At 44.8% G+C, this 14,467-nt stretch overlaps 4 protein-coding genes across 9 annotated transcripts; all 4 read left to right on the top strand.

Moving 5' to 3' along the window:
- Positions 1–10: 10 nt before the first annotated feature.
- Positions 11–3,404, top strand: Sec61alpha (Sec61 alpha subunit). 2 transcript variants are annotated; one of them, NM_001298745.1, is made up of 4 exons: positions 11–262; positions 485–552; positions 1,524–2,615; positions 2,689–3,404. In NM_001298745.1, the coding sequence occupies exons 1-4, from the start codon at positions 256–258 to the stop codon at positions 2,950–2,952; spliced, it is 1,431 nt and encodes a 476-aa protein (NP_001285674.1). In that variant the 5' UTR covers positions 11–255; the 3' UTR covers positions 2,953–3,404. The 2 variants fall into 2 exon arrangements, with proteins under 2 accessions (NP_001285674.1, NP_609034.1); NM_135190.5 differs by having other exon boundaries at positions 120–262.
- A 206-nt stretch (positions 3,405–3,610) lies between these two features.
- CG9536 (uncharacterized protein) lies at positions 3,611–6,148 on the top strand. 2 transcript variants are annotated; one of them, NM_001201777.2, is made up of 4 exons: positions 3,611–4,364; positions 4,784–5,140; positions 5,316–5,878; positions 5,935–6,148. In NM_001201777.2, exons 1-3 carry the CDS (start codon positions 3,841–3,843, stop codon positions 5,785–5,787), a joined length of 1,353 nt encoding a protein of 450 aa, NP_001188706.1. In that variant the 5' UTR covers positions 3,611–3,840; the 3' UTR covers positions 5,788–5,878; positions 5,935–6,148. The 2 variants fall into 2 exon arrangements, with proteins under 2 accessions (NP_001188706.1, NP_609033.1); NM_135189.4 differs by having other exon boundaries at positions 5,316–6,148.
- Positions 6,149–6,681: 533 nt separating this feature from the next.
- On the top strand, positions 6,682–12,048 carry mmy (mummy). 3 transcript variants are annotated; one of them, NM_001298744.1, is made up of 3 exons: positions 6,682–6,936; positions 8,872–9,258; positions 10,627–12,048. In NM_001298744.1, exons 2-3 carry the CDS (start codon positions 8,922–8,924, stop codon positions 11,739–11,741), a joined length of 1,452 nt encoding a protein of 483 aa, NP_001285673.1. In that variant the 5' UTR covers positions 6,682–6,936; positions 8,872–8,921; the 3' UTR covers positions 11,742–12,048. The 3 variants fall into 3 exon arrangements, with proteins under 3 accessions (NP_001285673.1, NP_609032.1, NP_723183.1); NM_135188.3 differs by having other exon boundaries at positions 6,682–6,955; positions 10,627–11,995; NM_164690.2 differs by lacking the exon at positions 6,682–6,936 and adding an exon at positions 8,514–8,625.
- An 839-nt stretch (positions 12,049–12,887) lies between these two features.
- Positions 12,888–14,369, top strand: HemK1 (HemK methyltransferase 1). Of its 2 annotated transcripts, none has more exons than NM_135187.4 (3): positions 12,888–13,187; positions 13,247–13,767; positions 13,822–14,369. In NM_135187.4, exons 1-3 carry the CDS (start codon positions 12,978–12,980, stop codon positions 14,060–14,062), a joined length of 972 nt encoding a protein of 323 aa, NP_609031.2. In that variant the 5' UTR covers positions 12,888–12,977; the 3' UTR covers positions 14,063–14,369. The 2 variants fall into 2 exon arrangements, with proteins under 2 accessions (NP_609031.2, NP_001260134.1); NM_001273205.2 differs by having other exon boundaries at positions 13,822–14,221.
- The last annotated feature ends 98 nt before the right edge of the window (positions 14,370–14,467 follow it).

The following is a 14,467-nucleotide window of genomic DNA, read 5'->3' as shown; positions in this document are numbered from 1 at the left end:
TTCAAATTTTAATGCTTAACAGTGCCAGTGTGACCGGTCGTCGCCAAGTGACACGACGGTTTATTTTGACGTTTCACCAACGGCCACACTGAATGACACGTCGACGTCGTCAATTCGTTCGCTTCGTTCATTCGGTTTTTGAAATTTGAGGCGTTCGCTGTGCAGTGAAAAGTGAGACTTTCTACTGTTCGCGTAGAAAGTGCAATAACCAAGCCACCCACTCAGTGCCCAGACTAGCAACACAAGTCCGGCAAAATGGGAAGTAAGTAACCGTCATCGCCAGACATCTTCCCCAAAATCGGGGAGTGCAGCGGTTTTTGTGTGAAGTGCCGCCCTTGCAATGCCGCTCGCACCCTTGTCGCTCATTGCTTACGTATACAAAAAAGATTCGGCGTGCGCCGCTCGTTGTGTCCGAAAATCGCAATTAATTAAAAATGGCCTGAGAAACGTAACTAATTCGGTTGCCTTAATTCACTATTTGCAGTCAAGTTCCTGGAAGTTATCAAACCGTTCTGCAGTATACTGCCGGAAATCGCAAAACCGGAGCGCAAGGTGTGTATAAAACCGTAATTAGATGTAATCAAAGTGTAGCTAGTTATCCCAATTGCTGCTGTACCATGTAATGTTCGAATTTTCCCAACAATTTGCGGCTTTTCTCGTCTTATACGTGTGTTTTTCCGAGCGAATCTCGCTTTGCTCTCTGCCAGTGTTGCCAGCCCACGCGTTTTGTGGTTGCTTTCACTTGTCAAAAAAGTGAACATCGCCACGCAAACAGTTTGCTCTTCATTTGGTAGTGGGCAAACGGCAGCCGAACCACCCTGATATAGAACAAACTGAGTTTTTTATGTGTCGAAATAGGAAAACACGCCTTTTGTGTCCATTTAATTCATGAAAATAATTATGCCCAACTTTAGTTTTATTTATTACTATATCGTACACCACTTGAAGTGCACATATTTTTGAGTTTTTATATGTTTCGTGGGCCTTTTCATTCATAAATCTCAGTATTTCCACCTCACTGCTGCTGCTAGTTTTCTTATCACCTGGCTACTTGTTGCCATACTCTCATTTAACACTCACACACGCACACAGACACACACCACTCTCTCGCCACTGACAAACAAACGCTACGTGGAAATGGAAATGTCAAACTTCGGCTCGCACGAAGCGCTGTCGACGTCAGCTTCGTTTGTTTTTGTTGCTCGCAGGTGATGAGCGATGACGACGACTACGGCCAAATGAAGTTTACCAGATTTTGTTTAAACAATTGACACACGTACACACATGGGAAAGCGGCCATGTAGGTCAACATAGCGGTAGCATTATTTGTGCAGCTTAGTTTCAAGGGTAAAGCGGGCTTGATCTTAAGCCGTTTATTTAAAATAAAATAATAATAATGTAGTATTTTTATATGTTTGGAAATATCAAAGATTCCTTTACTTCTATGCATTGTTTATATATCTCCACACTTTTTTACACTGCAATATGACTCATTCGCAATTGTTGGTTCTTTTTATTTACAGATCCAATTCAGGGAGAAAGTGCTATGGACTGCGATCACCCTGTTCATCTTCCTGGTGTGCTGCCAGATCCCGCTTTTCGGTATCATGAGCTCAGACTCGGCGGATCCCTTCTACTGGATCCGTGTGATCCTGGCCTCCAACCGTGGTACGCTCATGGAGCTGGGTATCTCGCCCATCGTGACCTCTGGCCTCATTATGCAGCTGCTGGCCGGAGCAAAGATCATTGAGGTCGGTGATACGCCCAAGGATCGTGCTCTGTTCAACGGTGCTCAGAAGCTCTTCGGCATGGTGATCACCATTGGTCAGGCCATCGTCTATGTGATGACTGGCATGTACGGCGATCCGTCGGAGATCGGCGCCGGTGTCTGCCTGCTGATCATCATCCAGCTGTTCGCCGCTGGTTTGATTGTGCTGCTGCTGGACGAGCTCCTGCAGAAGGGCTATGGACTGGGATCGGGAATTTCCCTGTTCATTGCCACCAACATTTGCGAGACGATTGTGTGGAAGGCATTCAGCCCCACCACCGTGACGACGGGACGCGGTACCGAGTTCGAGGGCGCTGTGATTGCCCTGTTCCATCTGATGGCCACCAGGAACGATAAGGTGCGCGCTCTGCGCGAGGCCTTCTATCGCCAGAACCTGCCCAATCTGATGAACCTGCTGGCCACCGTGCTGGTGTTCGCCGTGGTCATATACTTCCAAGGCTTCCGCGTGGACCTACCCATCAAGAGCGCCCGTTACCGCGGCCAGTACAGCAGCTATCCCATCAAGCTGTTCTACACCTCCAACATTCCCATCATCCTGCAGTCTGCGCTCGTGTCCAACTTGTACGTCATCTCCCAGATGCTGGCTGTCAAGTTCCAGGGCAACTTCTTCATTAACCTTCTGGGTGTGTGGGCTGATGTTGGAGGCGGCGGCCCGGCTCGCTCCTATCCCATCGGTGGTCTGTGCTACTATCTTTCGCCCCCAGAGAGCGTGGGCCACATCCTGACCGACCCCATTCACGCGTTGCTCTACATTGTCTTCATGTTGGGCTCGTGCGCCTTCTTCTCCAAGACCTGGATCGATGTGTCCGGCAGCTCAGCCAAGGATGTAAGTGTGCTACAATAGTTAACCTCAATCAGCAATCATTGCTTACCGATCCTTTTTGACTTTCCTCTTGCAGGTTGCCAAGCAGCTGAAGGAGCAGCACATGGTGATGCGTGGCCATCGCGAGAACTCGATGATCCACGAGCTCAACCGCTACATCCCAACGGCGGCTGCTTTCGGTGGTCTCTGCATCGGAGCTCTGTCTGTGATGGCCGACTTCCTGGGGGCCATCGGCTCCGGTACGGGTATCCTGTTGGCTGTGACCATCATCTACCAATACTTTGAGATTTTCGTTAAGGAGCAGTCCGAAATGGGCGGCATGGGCACGCTGCTGTTCTAAGCAGTCAAGAAGATCACCTGCGATCCAATCAGCAACAACTAATACTTCATCATACTTCCCATACGCTCGCTCCCATTAAAACAAACTTAATAACCTGCTTTGTTTTTTTCGTCGTCTGTCAAAACAACCACAGTAAGCGTAAATTGTAAGGCCTTTGGCTGCTATTTTTCATCTTCCCAACCAATAGAAGCGTACATAAAAGCGGATGAGAGACCCTTTATTTTGAATAGTTTTTAGTTGTATTCAAATGTGAGACTACATTGCTTGAGTTCAATATTTCTGCGAATTGATTGAATTTCAATGCAATTACTTGTTTTAATATTAAATCAATTGAATTATACTTTAAATACAACGTGAAATGGAGACATTGAAATTATTAAAGCGAAGATGTACATCAAACGAACACATGCATACAAATTGTCATAATAAAACGTAAATTAGATAACTTTTTTAAATAAACACGTTGTTTGTATTACTTTTGGGTCTGCGGAAGAAAACAGCAATATTATTGATACAACATTTTTTTACAAGTAAATGTTTAAGCTTAGCTTACAAAATGGCGCCATTAGTTCAAAAGTACAATTACCAATTACTGGTGTGGCCAAATTAAAAGGATTTATACTGGGTAACGGTCTGGTCACGTTGTAGCGAAACAATCGATAAACGATAGCTACGCCTTTCCACTTCGATGACAGTCTTGTTATTGTAATTGTGAAGCAAATTCGTAAATATTAGCAAATGAACCACTTTAAGGCCCCTCGAACGTGTTGAGTTGCGAGGCAGACAAGCACCGCAGCGCATTCAAGACCACCCGGTTCCAGTCCGCCGCCCAGGAGCTGCGAGGCCAACGAAAAACGCGTGCGAACACCAGGAGAAGCGATCGGTGCCATGTCAGCTCAACTGGCCAGAAACTGGCCGTACATCTGGCAACAGCTCAATGCTCTGCTGCACAACACCTCGCCGGTCATAACGCTCATCTGCGTGGTGACCACGTTCGGCTACCTGCTATCCTTCTCGGAGACGGCCATCCTGCTGCTCAGCGTCACTCCCGGTTACATCCTGCCCAATGGCAAGTTCTGGATATGGACCGCCTTCACGTTCTGCTTCATCGAGCTGCACTGGTGGGAGGTGGCCGTCGACGTGGTCACCGTCGGCCTGTGCGGCAAGATGCTGGAACCGCTCTGGGGCCAGCTGGAGATGTTCAAGTTCTTCGCGCTGAGCAACTTTGGCGTCTCGCTGCTGACCACTGTCTACTATTTGTTCTACTACATGGTCACCAAGAACCCGACCATTCTCTTCGAGGTGCACATTCACGGCCTGGCCGGATACGTGGCTGGCATCTGCGTAGCCGTACGCCAGATAATGCCCGATCACCTGATCTTCAAGACGCGCTACGGACGTCTGACCAATAGGTGAGATAATTGATTGATATGTTTCCATTTCAGAGTCACACGGTAGCTAAGAGCTCGCTTTAGAAAGTTTAGTCTTAGAAATCTCTCGATTATTTCCAAATATGGCTTTAAACCTAAAAAGATACATTCACAGAATCAAAGAGCGGTAATTTTTCATACTCTGCCCCTAGATTTAAATGGGCGCAAGCTCAATAAATTGAATAGAATTTACTGGCTCATCAGCCCTTTAACTTTGGGTCAAAGTTCAATAAATATTGGTTTACTAACGCGCAAGTAAATACCCTCGAGAATTCTATGAAATGATACTTTGTAAATAATAACAAACACACCATTGTTTAAGATACTATATTGTATTTCTCAAAGTAAATCCTGAATCATAGCCGCCACTTGAATATACAAATGTACTCTTTACTACTCAGGAACGTTCCCCTCACGGTGCTCATCATGGCCATCATACTGTGGGCCATTGGCCTGCTAGATGGCACTTATCCGGCTATGTTCGCCTCCGGATCGCTGGTTTCTTGGATCTATCTCCGCTTCTATCAACACCATCCCAATGGGCGTGGCGACAGCTCGGAGAGCTTCACGTTCGTCAGCTTCTTCCCAAACGTATCACAGCCGTTTATCAGCGTATTGGTTAATCCCATTTACAATTGCTGTTTGCGGGCGGGCGTGGTCAAGACGCCCACGCCGCTGCGGACGATATCTACGGCCAGCCTGACGTCGGTATCGGTGCAAATGCCGGGAGTGGATCCGCATGACATTGAGAGAAGGCGGTAAGTAAGCTAGCAGTTTAACTGGATTGTCTCGATATCAATTTAAGTACGCTTATCTAAAGAGCCACTAAACATTTAATCACAACAGGCTAATAATTGCTCATTAGATAAGAGTTTTTGCATTAGCCTAAATAATTATAATGTTTACATTGTGATTTTTTTTCTTCGATCCTAGACAAATTGCCTTGAAGGCGCTAAGTGAGCGCCTAAAGGCCACGGACTCCAGCCGCCACGCCCAGCTGCCCAAGTCGTTCCCGCAGCAGCAGCAGCTGCAACATCATCATCACCAGCACGCGCCGCACCAGCAGCAAAAGCATCACAGTCACGGCACTGGCCACAGTCACAGCCATGGAGCGGGCCATAGTCATAGTCATGGAGCGGGACACAGTCATGGGCCCGGTCCTGCTCAGATGCCGCAGCCCGACTTCCTGAAGTCCACCGGCAGCGCCAGCCAGCTGCCCATCACAACGTCGCGGGCGGAGCCGCGCATGATCAGCACCATGAGCCCGATTGCAATACCAATGCCGGCGCCACCGCCCAAGGAGGGTAATGTTCCGGGTCAAGGTGCTGAATCCTCCTCCAGCGGAGGTGTCGAGGCGACCCTTATTAACCTGGACGACGTACCAACCACGTCTTCGATGGCCTAGACAGTGATTCTATGCATATATTAATGAATTTTTGATATTTAAACGAATGATCTAATGATTTACGCCCATGTTTTGTATGATTCTGCATCAAGTACGTACCCCCCATCAGTGTTCCCATTTTGTAATTACCGTTCGTGTGTTTCGTAGTGTCCTGTAGACTTACGCTTGCTTGCTGCGCACACCGCCGGCCATGCTGCTAGGAGCGGCGGAGTAATATGAGATCAGCCTAAACCAATACCTTCCGGGCGTTATGAAAATACTAGAGCCCTTACATAGATGCATACTTTCTGTTGTAGTCCTTACATGTAATTGAAAATGATGCTTTATTTAGTTAATAACTGTAAATATATTTAAAACTCCGAAAATGTCGTTGTTTCTGACTCGAAAAGCTTATGAATGCTGAAAACGTATGCGAATTACTAACAATTGCAGTGGGGTCGTTCATATGCCATTCATGCCTTTACTACTTTTAAAAAAAATTTTTAAATTGCTAATATATGTGTTTGCAATATTTTACTATCCACTTCTAAGCAAAGATTTTTTCTTAAGAAATGTACATTCATTATACGCGTATATATAAAGATTAAGCCATTTTACCGAACAAACATTCATTCAGAATGTTTAATTAACGTCAATTAATGCCAGATTAACAAATTTTTAACTATAGTAATTTTAACGAAAAATGGTAAAATAAAGTCTGACATTATAAAATAGATTTAAAAATTCAAAAATTTCGAAAAATAAAGTTTTAATAATAATTCTTTGTATGTTTTTGTATTTAATTTTTAATATTTTTCGAATTATGCACTTGGTATTTTTTCGATGGCCCAGCGTAGTACGCCCACCCCTCAACGGTCACACTGGCGGCCAGCTGGATTCGCTTGTAATCGATATCGATTCTCCGCCCAGTTCTTGGGAGACTGTTTCATTCGGATTGTGCATTTTCCGTTTGCCCATGTAATCAACAGCCGCACGCAGTGTGAATTAAACCTCGTCAGGACTAGCACGATGCCATAGAATCCTCGACGGACGAGGCACAGTCACTGCATAAACAATTCGCACGGAGTGAAGTGGAGCCAAAAGTAATACAGGGTGTTCCCAGACAAAATGGGTCGCAGCAACTTCAGTTCGCATCACCAGCAGACTCATGTGAGGCGCCACCGCAATGGTTAGTTGGTAAAAACCCACTCGAAAAAGCAAACTGATAATGGTAGCGCAATAGTTGGAGCCCAGAGCTGCGATAAGAAAAAAGCGGAAAGCCCACAATCACACACACACACACAGCAGTGGGTGTATGTAAACAACTTACTTGCTATCGCTGTTTTGTTCCGTTTTTGGGTACTTGTGTGTGTGTGTGTGTGTGCGGGGAGTGTTTTTGTTGCTGCAGCTTTATCTTTTTTTTTATGCGCACTCATACATGCAGACAAGTGTTTTGCTTCGTGGCAAAAACAACAATAATGGTCAGTGTAGCGAATGTAAAATACCCTCTTATCACTCCTTAAATGTATTTTTTACCCCGTTTTCCTTAAATCGATATAGATATATATTGATTTGTTATACATTTATACATTTTTATTTATATGACATCTTATCTTATCTTATAAAGATGCATATAATGGTGATATTTTTCAATTACTGTTATTCTTGTTGATACCTTATTATTGCGCTTACTTTTCCATTCCATAATATTTAATATAAACCATTGCGCTTAAGTTAATGGGTATTAAAACCGAATAAACCGGCTGAGCACCGACTTAGTTTTGCCATGTTTTTGTCAGTTCTTGGCTCGCCTTAATGCCATAACCTTTCCAACAAATCCCGATAACCCACTCAACTAGTTTGTAACCCGTTTATCAGGAACTGAACTGTATGAACTATATATAAATATGTGTCGCCCTTAGGAGTTTCCTTGTGGCTGGCGTTTCTTGGACTGTGGCACCTCTTACTTTCACTAAAACTAAAGCCCGTGTTCAGGGCCATTTGGTTTCGAATTCGATTTCGGTTTCTGATATTTCGCTTTGCATTTGCAACACGCTGCTGCTTGGCGAATTGGCCAAGCAGCGAAAATCCGATTGAAATTGCTGCAGTCCCAGTAGCCGTATCAGCCGTGTAATCAAGAGAGCCGACCGCAGACACGACTAATTGATACCCTCACTCACAAGTTACATGTTCTTAAGTCTTAAGTCGTTGGGAATTCCCGCATTCCTCTTATTCAATTTTAATAAAAACAAGGTTGAGCTCATTAAGATCACTTAACAGATGTACATACATACAAATATTTATATCTACATATGTAGAAATACGAAGCAAAGCTGTTAAATTATAATTATAACTTTTACGTTTCACCTATAAGGAATATGTTTCTCTTTCGCTTTCTGAAACAGATTATAATTAAACAATGTAGTATCTAATACCAAAAAGAGACTGTGATTGATTGGGCACATTTTCCGCCATGATCGCGATCCCGCCCTTCAGGTTTTTACAGGGTATGGCCAAAACAACTGGCGTGGCCATGTTAAAACGCGGCTGCAAATACGTTAAGAGACACACGTTCGCACACATTCGCGCCCAAATACCAGATACCAATATAACCTGCACACGAGCTACTGCCATTCAGATATTCAGGCGTTCCCACAGAGACACAACCAGATGGAGGCGAAGGCGATGGTGGTTGTCTGACGGCTCCACTTTGAGCAAGAAAAACCACTGAGGGCGATCGCTTGGCGCTCAGTTGCGCTTTGGTTACCACGTATAGCGGAACGCAACAAAGCCCGGACAACCCGACCACTGTCTTTTTACCGCATTCGCCAAATAATCAGTCAGCCAGCGGAGAGAAACGTAAATACACACCTTCGGGAGAGCCCGTTCCATTAGCTGAATTAACAAACAGATAGCAGCAATTAATATATGATTCCAATGTGATCTCTAAAGATAAAACCTTGTTTTTAACTGTGTGTTCGCATTTAAAATGTTCCAAAATTATGGTGAAGAATATAACGTATTAAGTAGGATACCGCGTAATAATATTTTGTCTCTATTGTTTATAATTTGTTAGTCAAATATCTTGTCTCTGGATTCTTGCAGCTGGCGGTGCCACATCAAAATCACCAAACGCAGCCAAAACTTCGCCAACAATGACGGACTACCTGTCGCTGCACTCGCGACTCGCCCAGGTGGGCCAGGAGCACCTGCTCAAGTTCTGGCCGGAACTAACGAATGACGAACGCATCGACCTGGTGCGGGACATCGAGGAGCTGAATCTGGACGAGATCAAGCTGTATTTCGACCGCGCCACGGTCTCAATGAACGAGAATGGCATCAAGCTGGACGATCGCCTGCAGCCGCTGCCCGAGGGCAAGCTAATCTCCATTGCCAGGGCGCCGCTGGAGAAATTGGACGCCTACCGAGACGAGGGTCTCCTCCAGATCAGCAACGGACATGTCGCTGTGCTGCTTATGGCAGGCGGACAAGGTGAGCTGGAGTTTCTCTAATTTAACAGAAAAAACAGAATAATAGCTAGGGAAATAGTACACCTGTGTTTAGTTGGTAGCATATTTAAGTCAATAGTGTGATTATGGAGCAATTTGACGCACTGGAAGTGGGACAGACCTTTGTGGGTCCAGTTGGTAGTGTTGTATGGCGTTTATATAAACTTCAGATAGCAATGGATTTTAAGTCGTCAATCATTGATAGCAAAAACGATTAGGTTATTCGAAAATGAACGATTTTCGTTTTGAGACTTACCATAATGGTTTTTAACGTTTCCAATGCGCGAGCACGATATGGTAGTCAGTTTAAAAATCAAAATATATACAAATCAAAGGCTACAAGTAAAGAAATTTTCCATTGCACTCATAGTTCGTTCGTTTCAGAGTTCACATTTGCTTGTATCTCTGAAAGATACTTCCTTAGATACCGTACAAGTTGAGATATTTTTATCATGCCCCAATCGGCTACCCATCAAAAAAAAAAATTGCGCCTTTGCGAGCAAAAAACATAGTGTAAGCCGAACTAAAACAGAAACTTGAGCATTCGCAGAGTGTGTGTGCTTTATAAAAGCTAATTAACTCGATATAAAAGTGCTCACAAATACACGCAATCCCAATCAGCTGCCCACTCATGCAGCTGCATTGTAATAATTGCAATTGTAATTCCGTTTGCAAGACAAAAAGCGTATAAAACTAAGAAACACGCCAGGCCAGCAGCAATGTGGAAGGCATTCTTACAGCCCCAGACTTGCCTTTCTCATTTTGATTTCAGGCGGGGCCAGTGCTCTTTCGAATCGAAACATTGAAATGTGGGCGGCATTTGACATTTCCTTACCAGTTTCTTGGGCAAACGCTGGAGTCCAATCACGTAATTGTCTTTTGAGAAACCAAGAAACGGAGTTGAACACCGATTGCTCATAGCATTATTTCTTGCACGTTCAAATTCGAGAAGAGTCATAAGTAGTGAACCTAGATAACGGTTTCTGATTTCTGAGAATTTCTGGTCAGGAGTGGAGGTTCCGTTTGCTGTACCGATAAGCCGTAGATTAAATGTAGTCAGATCATTTTGAAACCGGTAGTGGAACTGACCTTAAACAAGCCAGCTTGTATCTTATATACATATATGTTAAAAAAGGCGCAGACAAAAGACAACCTAAAGAGCGAAACGATGGTCGAAAATAAACTTGTTTTTAAGGTCAGCCGGGTGAGATATAAAAAATGCAGCAGTTCTTGTCGTTAACAAGTGATTAATACATTCAGGAATTGTTATCTATATACATACTGCAATAATTATTATATTGGGGAACTGTATTGGTGGAAACCTTCGTAATGTTGTCCTTTCTCTTTGCAGGCACACGACTTGGCTTCGATCATCCCAAGGGAATGTACGATGTGGGACTGCAGTCTCGAAAGACCCTGTTCCGCATTCAGGCCGAGCGAATCCTGAAGCTGGAGGAGCTCGCCCAAGAGGCGAATGGAAAACGTGGACACATCACTTGGTACATCATGACGTCGGAGCACACGGTGCAACCCACATACGACTACTTTGTGGCCAATAACTTCTTTGGCCTGAAGGCGGAGAACGTACTGTTGTTCGAGCAGGGATCACTGCCGTGCTTTGAATACGATGGACGCATCATTCTGGACGAAAAGCATCGGGTGGCGCGTGCGCCGGACGGCAACGGAGGAATCTATCGGGCTATGAAGCGCCAGGGGATTCTGGACGATATGCAGAAGCGTGGTGTCTTATATCTGCATGCCCATAGCGTGGACAACATCCTGATCAAGGTGGCCGATCCCGTTTTTATCGGCTACTGCGTGCAGGAGAAGGCCGACTGCGCCGCTAAGGTGGTGGAGAAGGCAGCTCCCAACGAGGCTGTGGGCGTGGTGGCCATTGTCGATGGCAAATACCAGGTGGTGGAGTACAGCGAAATCTCGGCCAAAACAGCCGAGATGCGCAATTCAGACGGCAGGCTGACCTTCAGTGCTGGCAACATTTGCAATCACTTCTTCAGCTCGAACTTCCTGCAGAAGATTGGCAGCACATACGAGCAGGAGCTGAAGCTGCACGTGGCCAAGAAGAAGATTCCCTTCGTGGACAACGCCGGCAAGCGTCTAACGCCCGACAAGCCGAACGGCATCAAGATAGAGAAGTTTGTCTTTGACGTCTTCGAGTTCGCCCAGAAGTTCGTGGCCATGGAAGTGCCACGCGACGAAGAGTTCAGCGCGCTAAAGAACTCCGATGCAGCTGGCAAGGATTGCCCCAGTACTGCCCGCTCGGACCTCCATCGCCTGCACAAGAAGTATATCGAAGGCGCCGGTGGCATTGTGCATGGCGAAGTCTGCGAGATCTCGCCCTTCGTCACCTACGCCGGCGAGAATCTCGCCTCGCATGTGGAGGGCAAGTCGTTCACCAGTCCCGTCTACCTGCGGGACAGCCGCGATCCCTTGCACGGACACCTTTAAGATGTAGGGGATCTGCATGGACGCATAGACTGATGGACGGATAGTAGTCGTTTCGATTATTTGTAAATCTTTCGTATACCGTTGATGAACTTTATGATTCCCCAAACTGTAGTTAGTGCACGGAAATTCCATTGATTTCAGTACTTAAAGGAGACTTGTAAAAATTTGTTACCTATTGTGTCCGTTGATTTATTTTTCGTTTTTGAAATAATTGTGCAATCGTAATGTGAATATATACAATATATAGAACATGTAATGATATGAATATTTTAATATGTTGTAAAATACAAAAATTATTAGTACGGCCAAGCGATTGAATTTTCACTTCTTGGTCAAGCAATGGATCTTTTGCAGAAATACTCTAGACCAATCCCATATTTGAACAAGCGCCATTCTCTATTTACAAGGTTGTTAAATAGATATCAGGGAAATGTCTTGTTGGATGGACTAATCATATAAAAGCAATTGCTGGGCAAACAAACCTCTTGTTTTCGTGCCAACTTGAGTTCTAAAGAAAAGAGTTACCTTAACTATGTAAACCCATTTAGTTGGAAGTTCTTTTGCTAAGAAGTCATTATTTTTGTATCCAGAATATCTCAGAATATATTAACTATCTATCTGATTATGTAATGCTCTTGGTTTCTTATAAAATTTACATATTATATAGACGTCAGAGCTCATATGCTTCAAACCAGTTCTAATTTGCATTGATTATTGATGGACCAGTAGTAGTTTAGCTATTTTCCTACGTTTCAGACTAGGGACTTACATTAAACTAGACCAAGCTAGTCAGGAATATTCTTAAAAAAAGTATTAAAAAGCTTAACGAGCTTTGCTACTTTCTCTTACAGTTATTTTATTCATGTACATACATACATATATTATTATAATTCACCATTATAACTCCCCCTTTTCATATTGTTATGCTTAATAGACCTATTTCCGCAACAATAAACAAAAAGGGCCGACTGCAATCAGTGCGTGAACACTTGATATTGCTTTTCCATTTAATTGGAACAACCTAATTATGTTGCATGTTTAAATTTTCCGCCAAGAACTCGAAAATTAAGTCACACTATTCCGCTCTACGGTAACACTTGAAGCGTGAACACTTTTCAAATATCGACCACTGGTTTATTGTAACGGTCGAGAAACGGTCACGCTGGAACGAACTGCAGGCAGTGGGTCGTCAAAATTTTGTTGTTAATCAATAGCAATTAGATAATAAGTGAAATAATGCTCAGACAACTGACACGGTCAATGGGCCCGACCTCGCGGCTGCTTAAGCAGGTCAACTATGGCACAAATGCCCCAGCTGGCACCCACATTCCCGTGACCAAGGCCCTGGAAATTGGACAGTGGGAGGAAAAGCTCAAGGCCGCCGGCGTCGAGGACAGGAAGTTCAACGTGAAATGCATCGTGTCGCATGTCCTGAAGCAGAAGTTTGTAAGTATCTGTGAGAAAAGCTGGCTATCAACATCACTAACCATGTTTACGTTCCGTAGAGTTCGGTTCCTGACTCATTTGACCAGCTGCAGCTAAATCCCGGCCAGCTGGCGGATTTCGAGCGCTTCCTGGAGGCCCGTTGTGCCCGCATGCCGTTGCAGCACATCATTGGCGAGTGGGACTTCATGGACATTACGCTGAAGACATCGCCGTCGGTCTTCATTCCACGCCCCGAAACGGAGGAGTTTATGCGCCTGGTGATCGATGATCACAAGAACGCAAAGCACGTCGATCTTTTGGAGGTGGGCTGCGGCTCGGGCGCCATGTCCTTGTCCATGCTACACAGTCTGCCGCAGGTGGTGGCCACTGCCATTGAGCGTAGCAAGGCGGCAACCGTTCTGGCTGCGGAGAATGCCAAAATGCTGGGGCTGCTGAATCGATTTGAGGTACACAACCACACCATGGAGGAGGACAAGTACCTGCCGGAGGCGCTGAAGGACAAGAAGTACGATTTGATCATCTCCAATCCTCCGTATGTGAAAACTGAGGAGTTTCAGTTTCTGCATCCCGAAGTCGTGGTGTAAGTGATGTTATACCAGATGGATGCAGTGCACTAACTATCTTATATCCCCAGGTATGAGAACCTTAATGCCCTGGACGGTGGGTCCGATGGATTGAGGGTGGCTCGACTGGTTTTCGACTTGGCTTGTCGGCACCTGCGTCCCGGTGGCAAGCTCTGGCTGGAACTGGGCAACGACCACCCGCCGATGGTGAAGACCATTATGAATCTGAAGTACGAGGGCCGGCTCAAGTTCATCGCCGGCTACAGTGACCAGTATCAGCGCGAGAGATTCGTTCAGATCGAGAAGGTCTAGGCGAGATTGCGCCATAGACAGGACGGAATGCTATGACTTTGACAATGCAATTAGCTATAACGTTGCCCATGCATTTAGCTGTGATTTGATTTAAGACCAGACATACCTGCACGCTGCCCAGAGACTCACACCTATATAAACAGAATATATAGCGCTATTAATCCTTAAGTTTCGTCTCTGAATCTTTTAGCAACAACCGCAGGCGGTATTACTTCACAAATATACCTGTATAAATTGCACAATGCAATTAGCTGTTTGATTTATGACCATATTATTATCAGTATACAAAAACCACAACGACTTTTACCTAAGGCTTTCTACTGCATTTTTGATCCTATAATAATGGATTAACATGATTTTAAAGATCAATAGGTTAAAAGTATAATGCACCTATAATAACTGGTC

Source organism: Drosophila melanogaster, chromosome 2L (genome assembly GCF_000001215.4).
Source record: "Drosophila melanogaster chromosome 2L".
NCBI classification, from domain to species: Eukaryota; Metazoa; Arthropoda; class Insecta; order Diptera; family Drosophilidae; genus Drosophila; species Drosophila melanogaster.
The sequence above is the reverse complement of the archived record's forward strand: the minus strand, read 5'-3'. Positions and strand labels throughout refer to the sequence as shown.

What these genes read in the sequence shown, in the direction of transcription:
- Sec61alpha (NM_001298745.1), top strand. An exon ending in TCGCAAAACCGGAGCGCAAG is followed by an intron (nt 553 to 1,523) that starts GTGTGTATAAAA and finishes TTTTATTTACAG; the next exon opens with ATCCAATTCAGGGAGAAAGT. An exon ending in CCGGCAGCTCAGCCAAGGAT is followed by an intron (nt 2,616 to 2,688) that starts GTAAGTGTGCTA and finishes TTCCTCTTGCAG; the next exon opens with GTTGCCAAGCAGCTGAAGGA.
- CG9536 (NM_001201777.2), top strand. Translation starts at nt 3,841, where the DNA reads ATGTCAGCTCAACTGGCCAGAAACTGGCCGTACATCTGGCAACAGCTC. An exon ending in TACGGACGTCTGACCAATAG is followed by an intron (nt 4,365 to 4,783) that starts GTGAGATAATTG and finishes TTTACTACTCAG; the next exon opens with GAACGTTCCCCTCACGGTGC. An exon ending in CATGACATTGAGAGAAGGCG is followed by an intron (nt 5,141 to 5,315) that starts GTAAGTAAGCTA and finishes CTTCGATCCTAG; the next exon opens with ACAAATTGCCTTGAAGGCGC.
- mmy (NM_135188.3), top strand. Translation starts at nt 6,895, where the DNA reads ATGGGTCGCAGCAACTTCAGTTCGCATCACCAGCAGACTCATGTGAGG. An exon ending in TGTGAGGCGCCACCGCAATG is followed by an intron (nt 6,956 to 8,871) that starts GTTAGTTGGTAA and finishes GGATTCTTGCAG; the next exon opens with CTGGCGGTGCCACATCAAAA. An exon ending in GCTTATGGCAGGCGGACAAG is followed by an intron (nt 9,259 to 10,626) that starts GTGAGCTGGAGT and finishes TTCTCTTTGCAG; the next exon opens with GCACACGACTTGGCTTCGAT.
- HemK1 (NM_135187.4), top strand. Translation starts at nt 12,978, where the DNA reads ATGCTCAGACAACTGACACGGTCAATGGGCCCGACCTCGCGGCTGCTT. An exon ending in ATGTCCTGAAGCAGAAGTTT is followed by an intron (nt 13,188 to 13,246) that starts GTAAGTATCTGT and finishes TACGTTCCGTAG; the next exon opens with AGTTCGGTTCCTGACTCATT. An exon ending in CTGCATCCCGAAGTCGTGGT is followed by an intron (nt 13,768 to 13,821) that starts GTAAGTGATGTT and finishes TTATATCCCCAG; the next exon opens with GTATGAGAACCTTAATGCCC.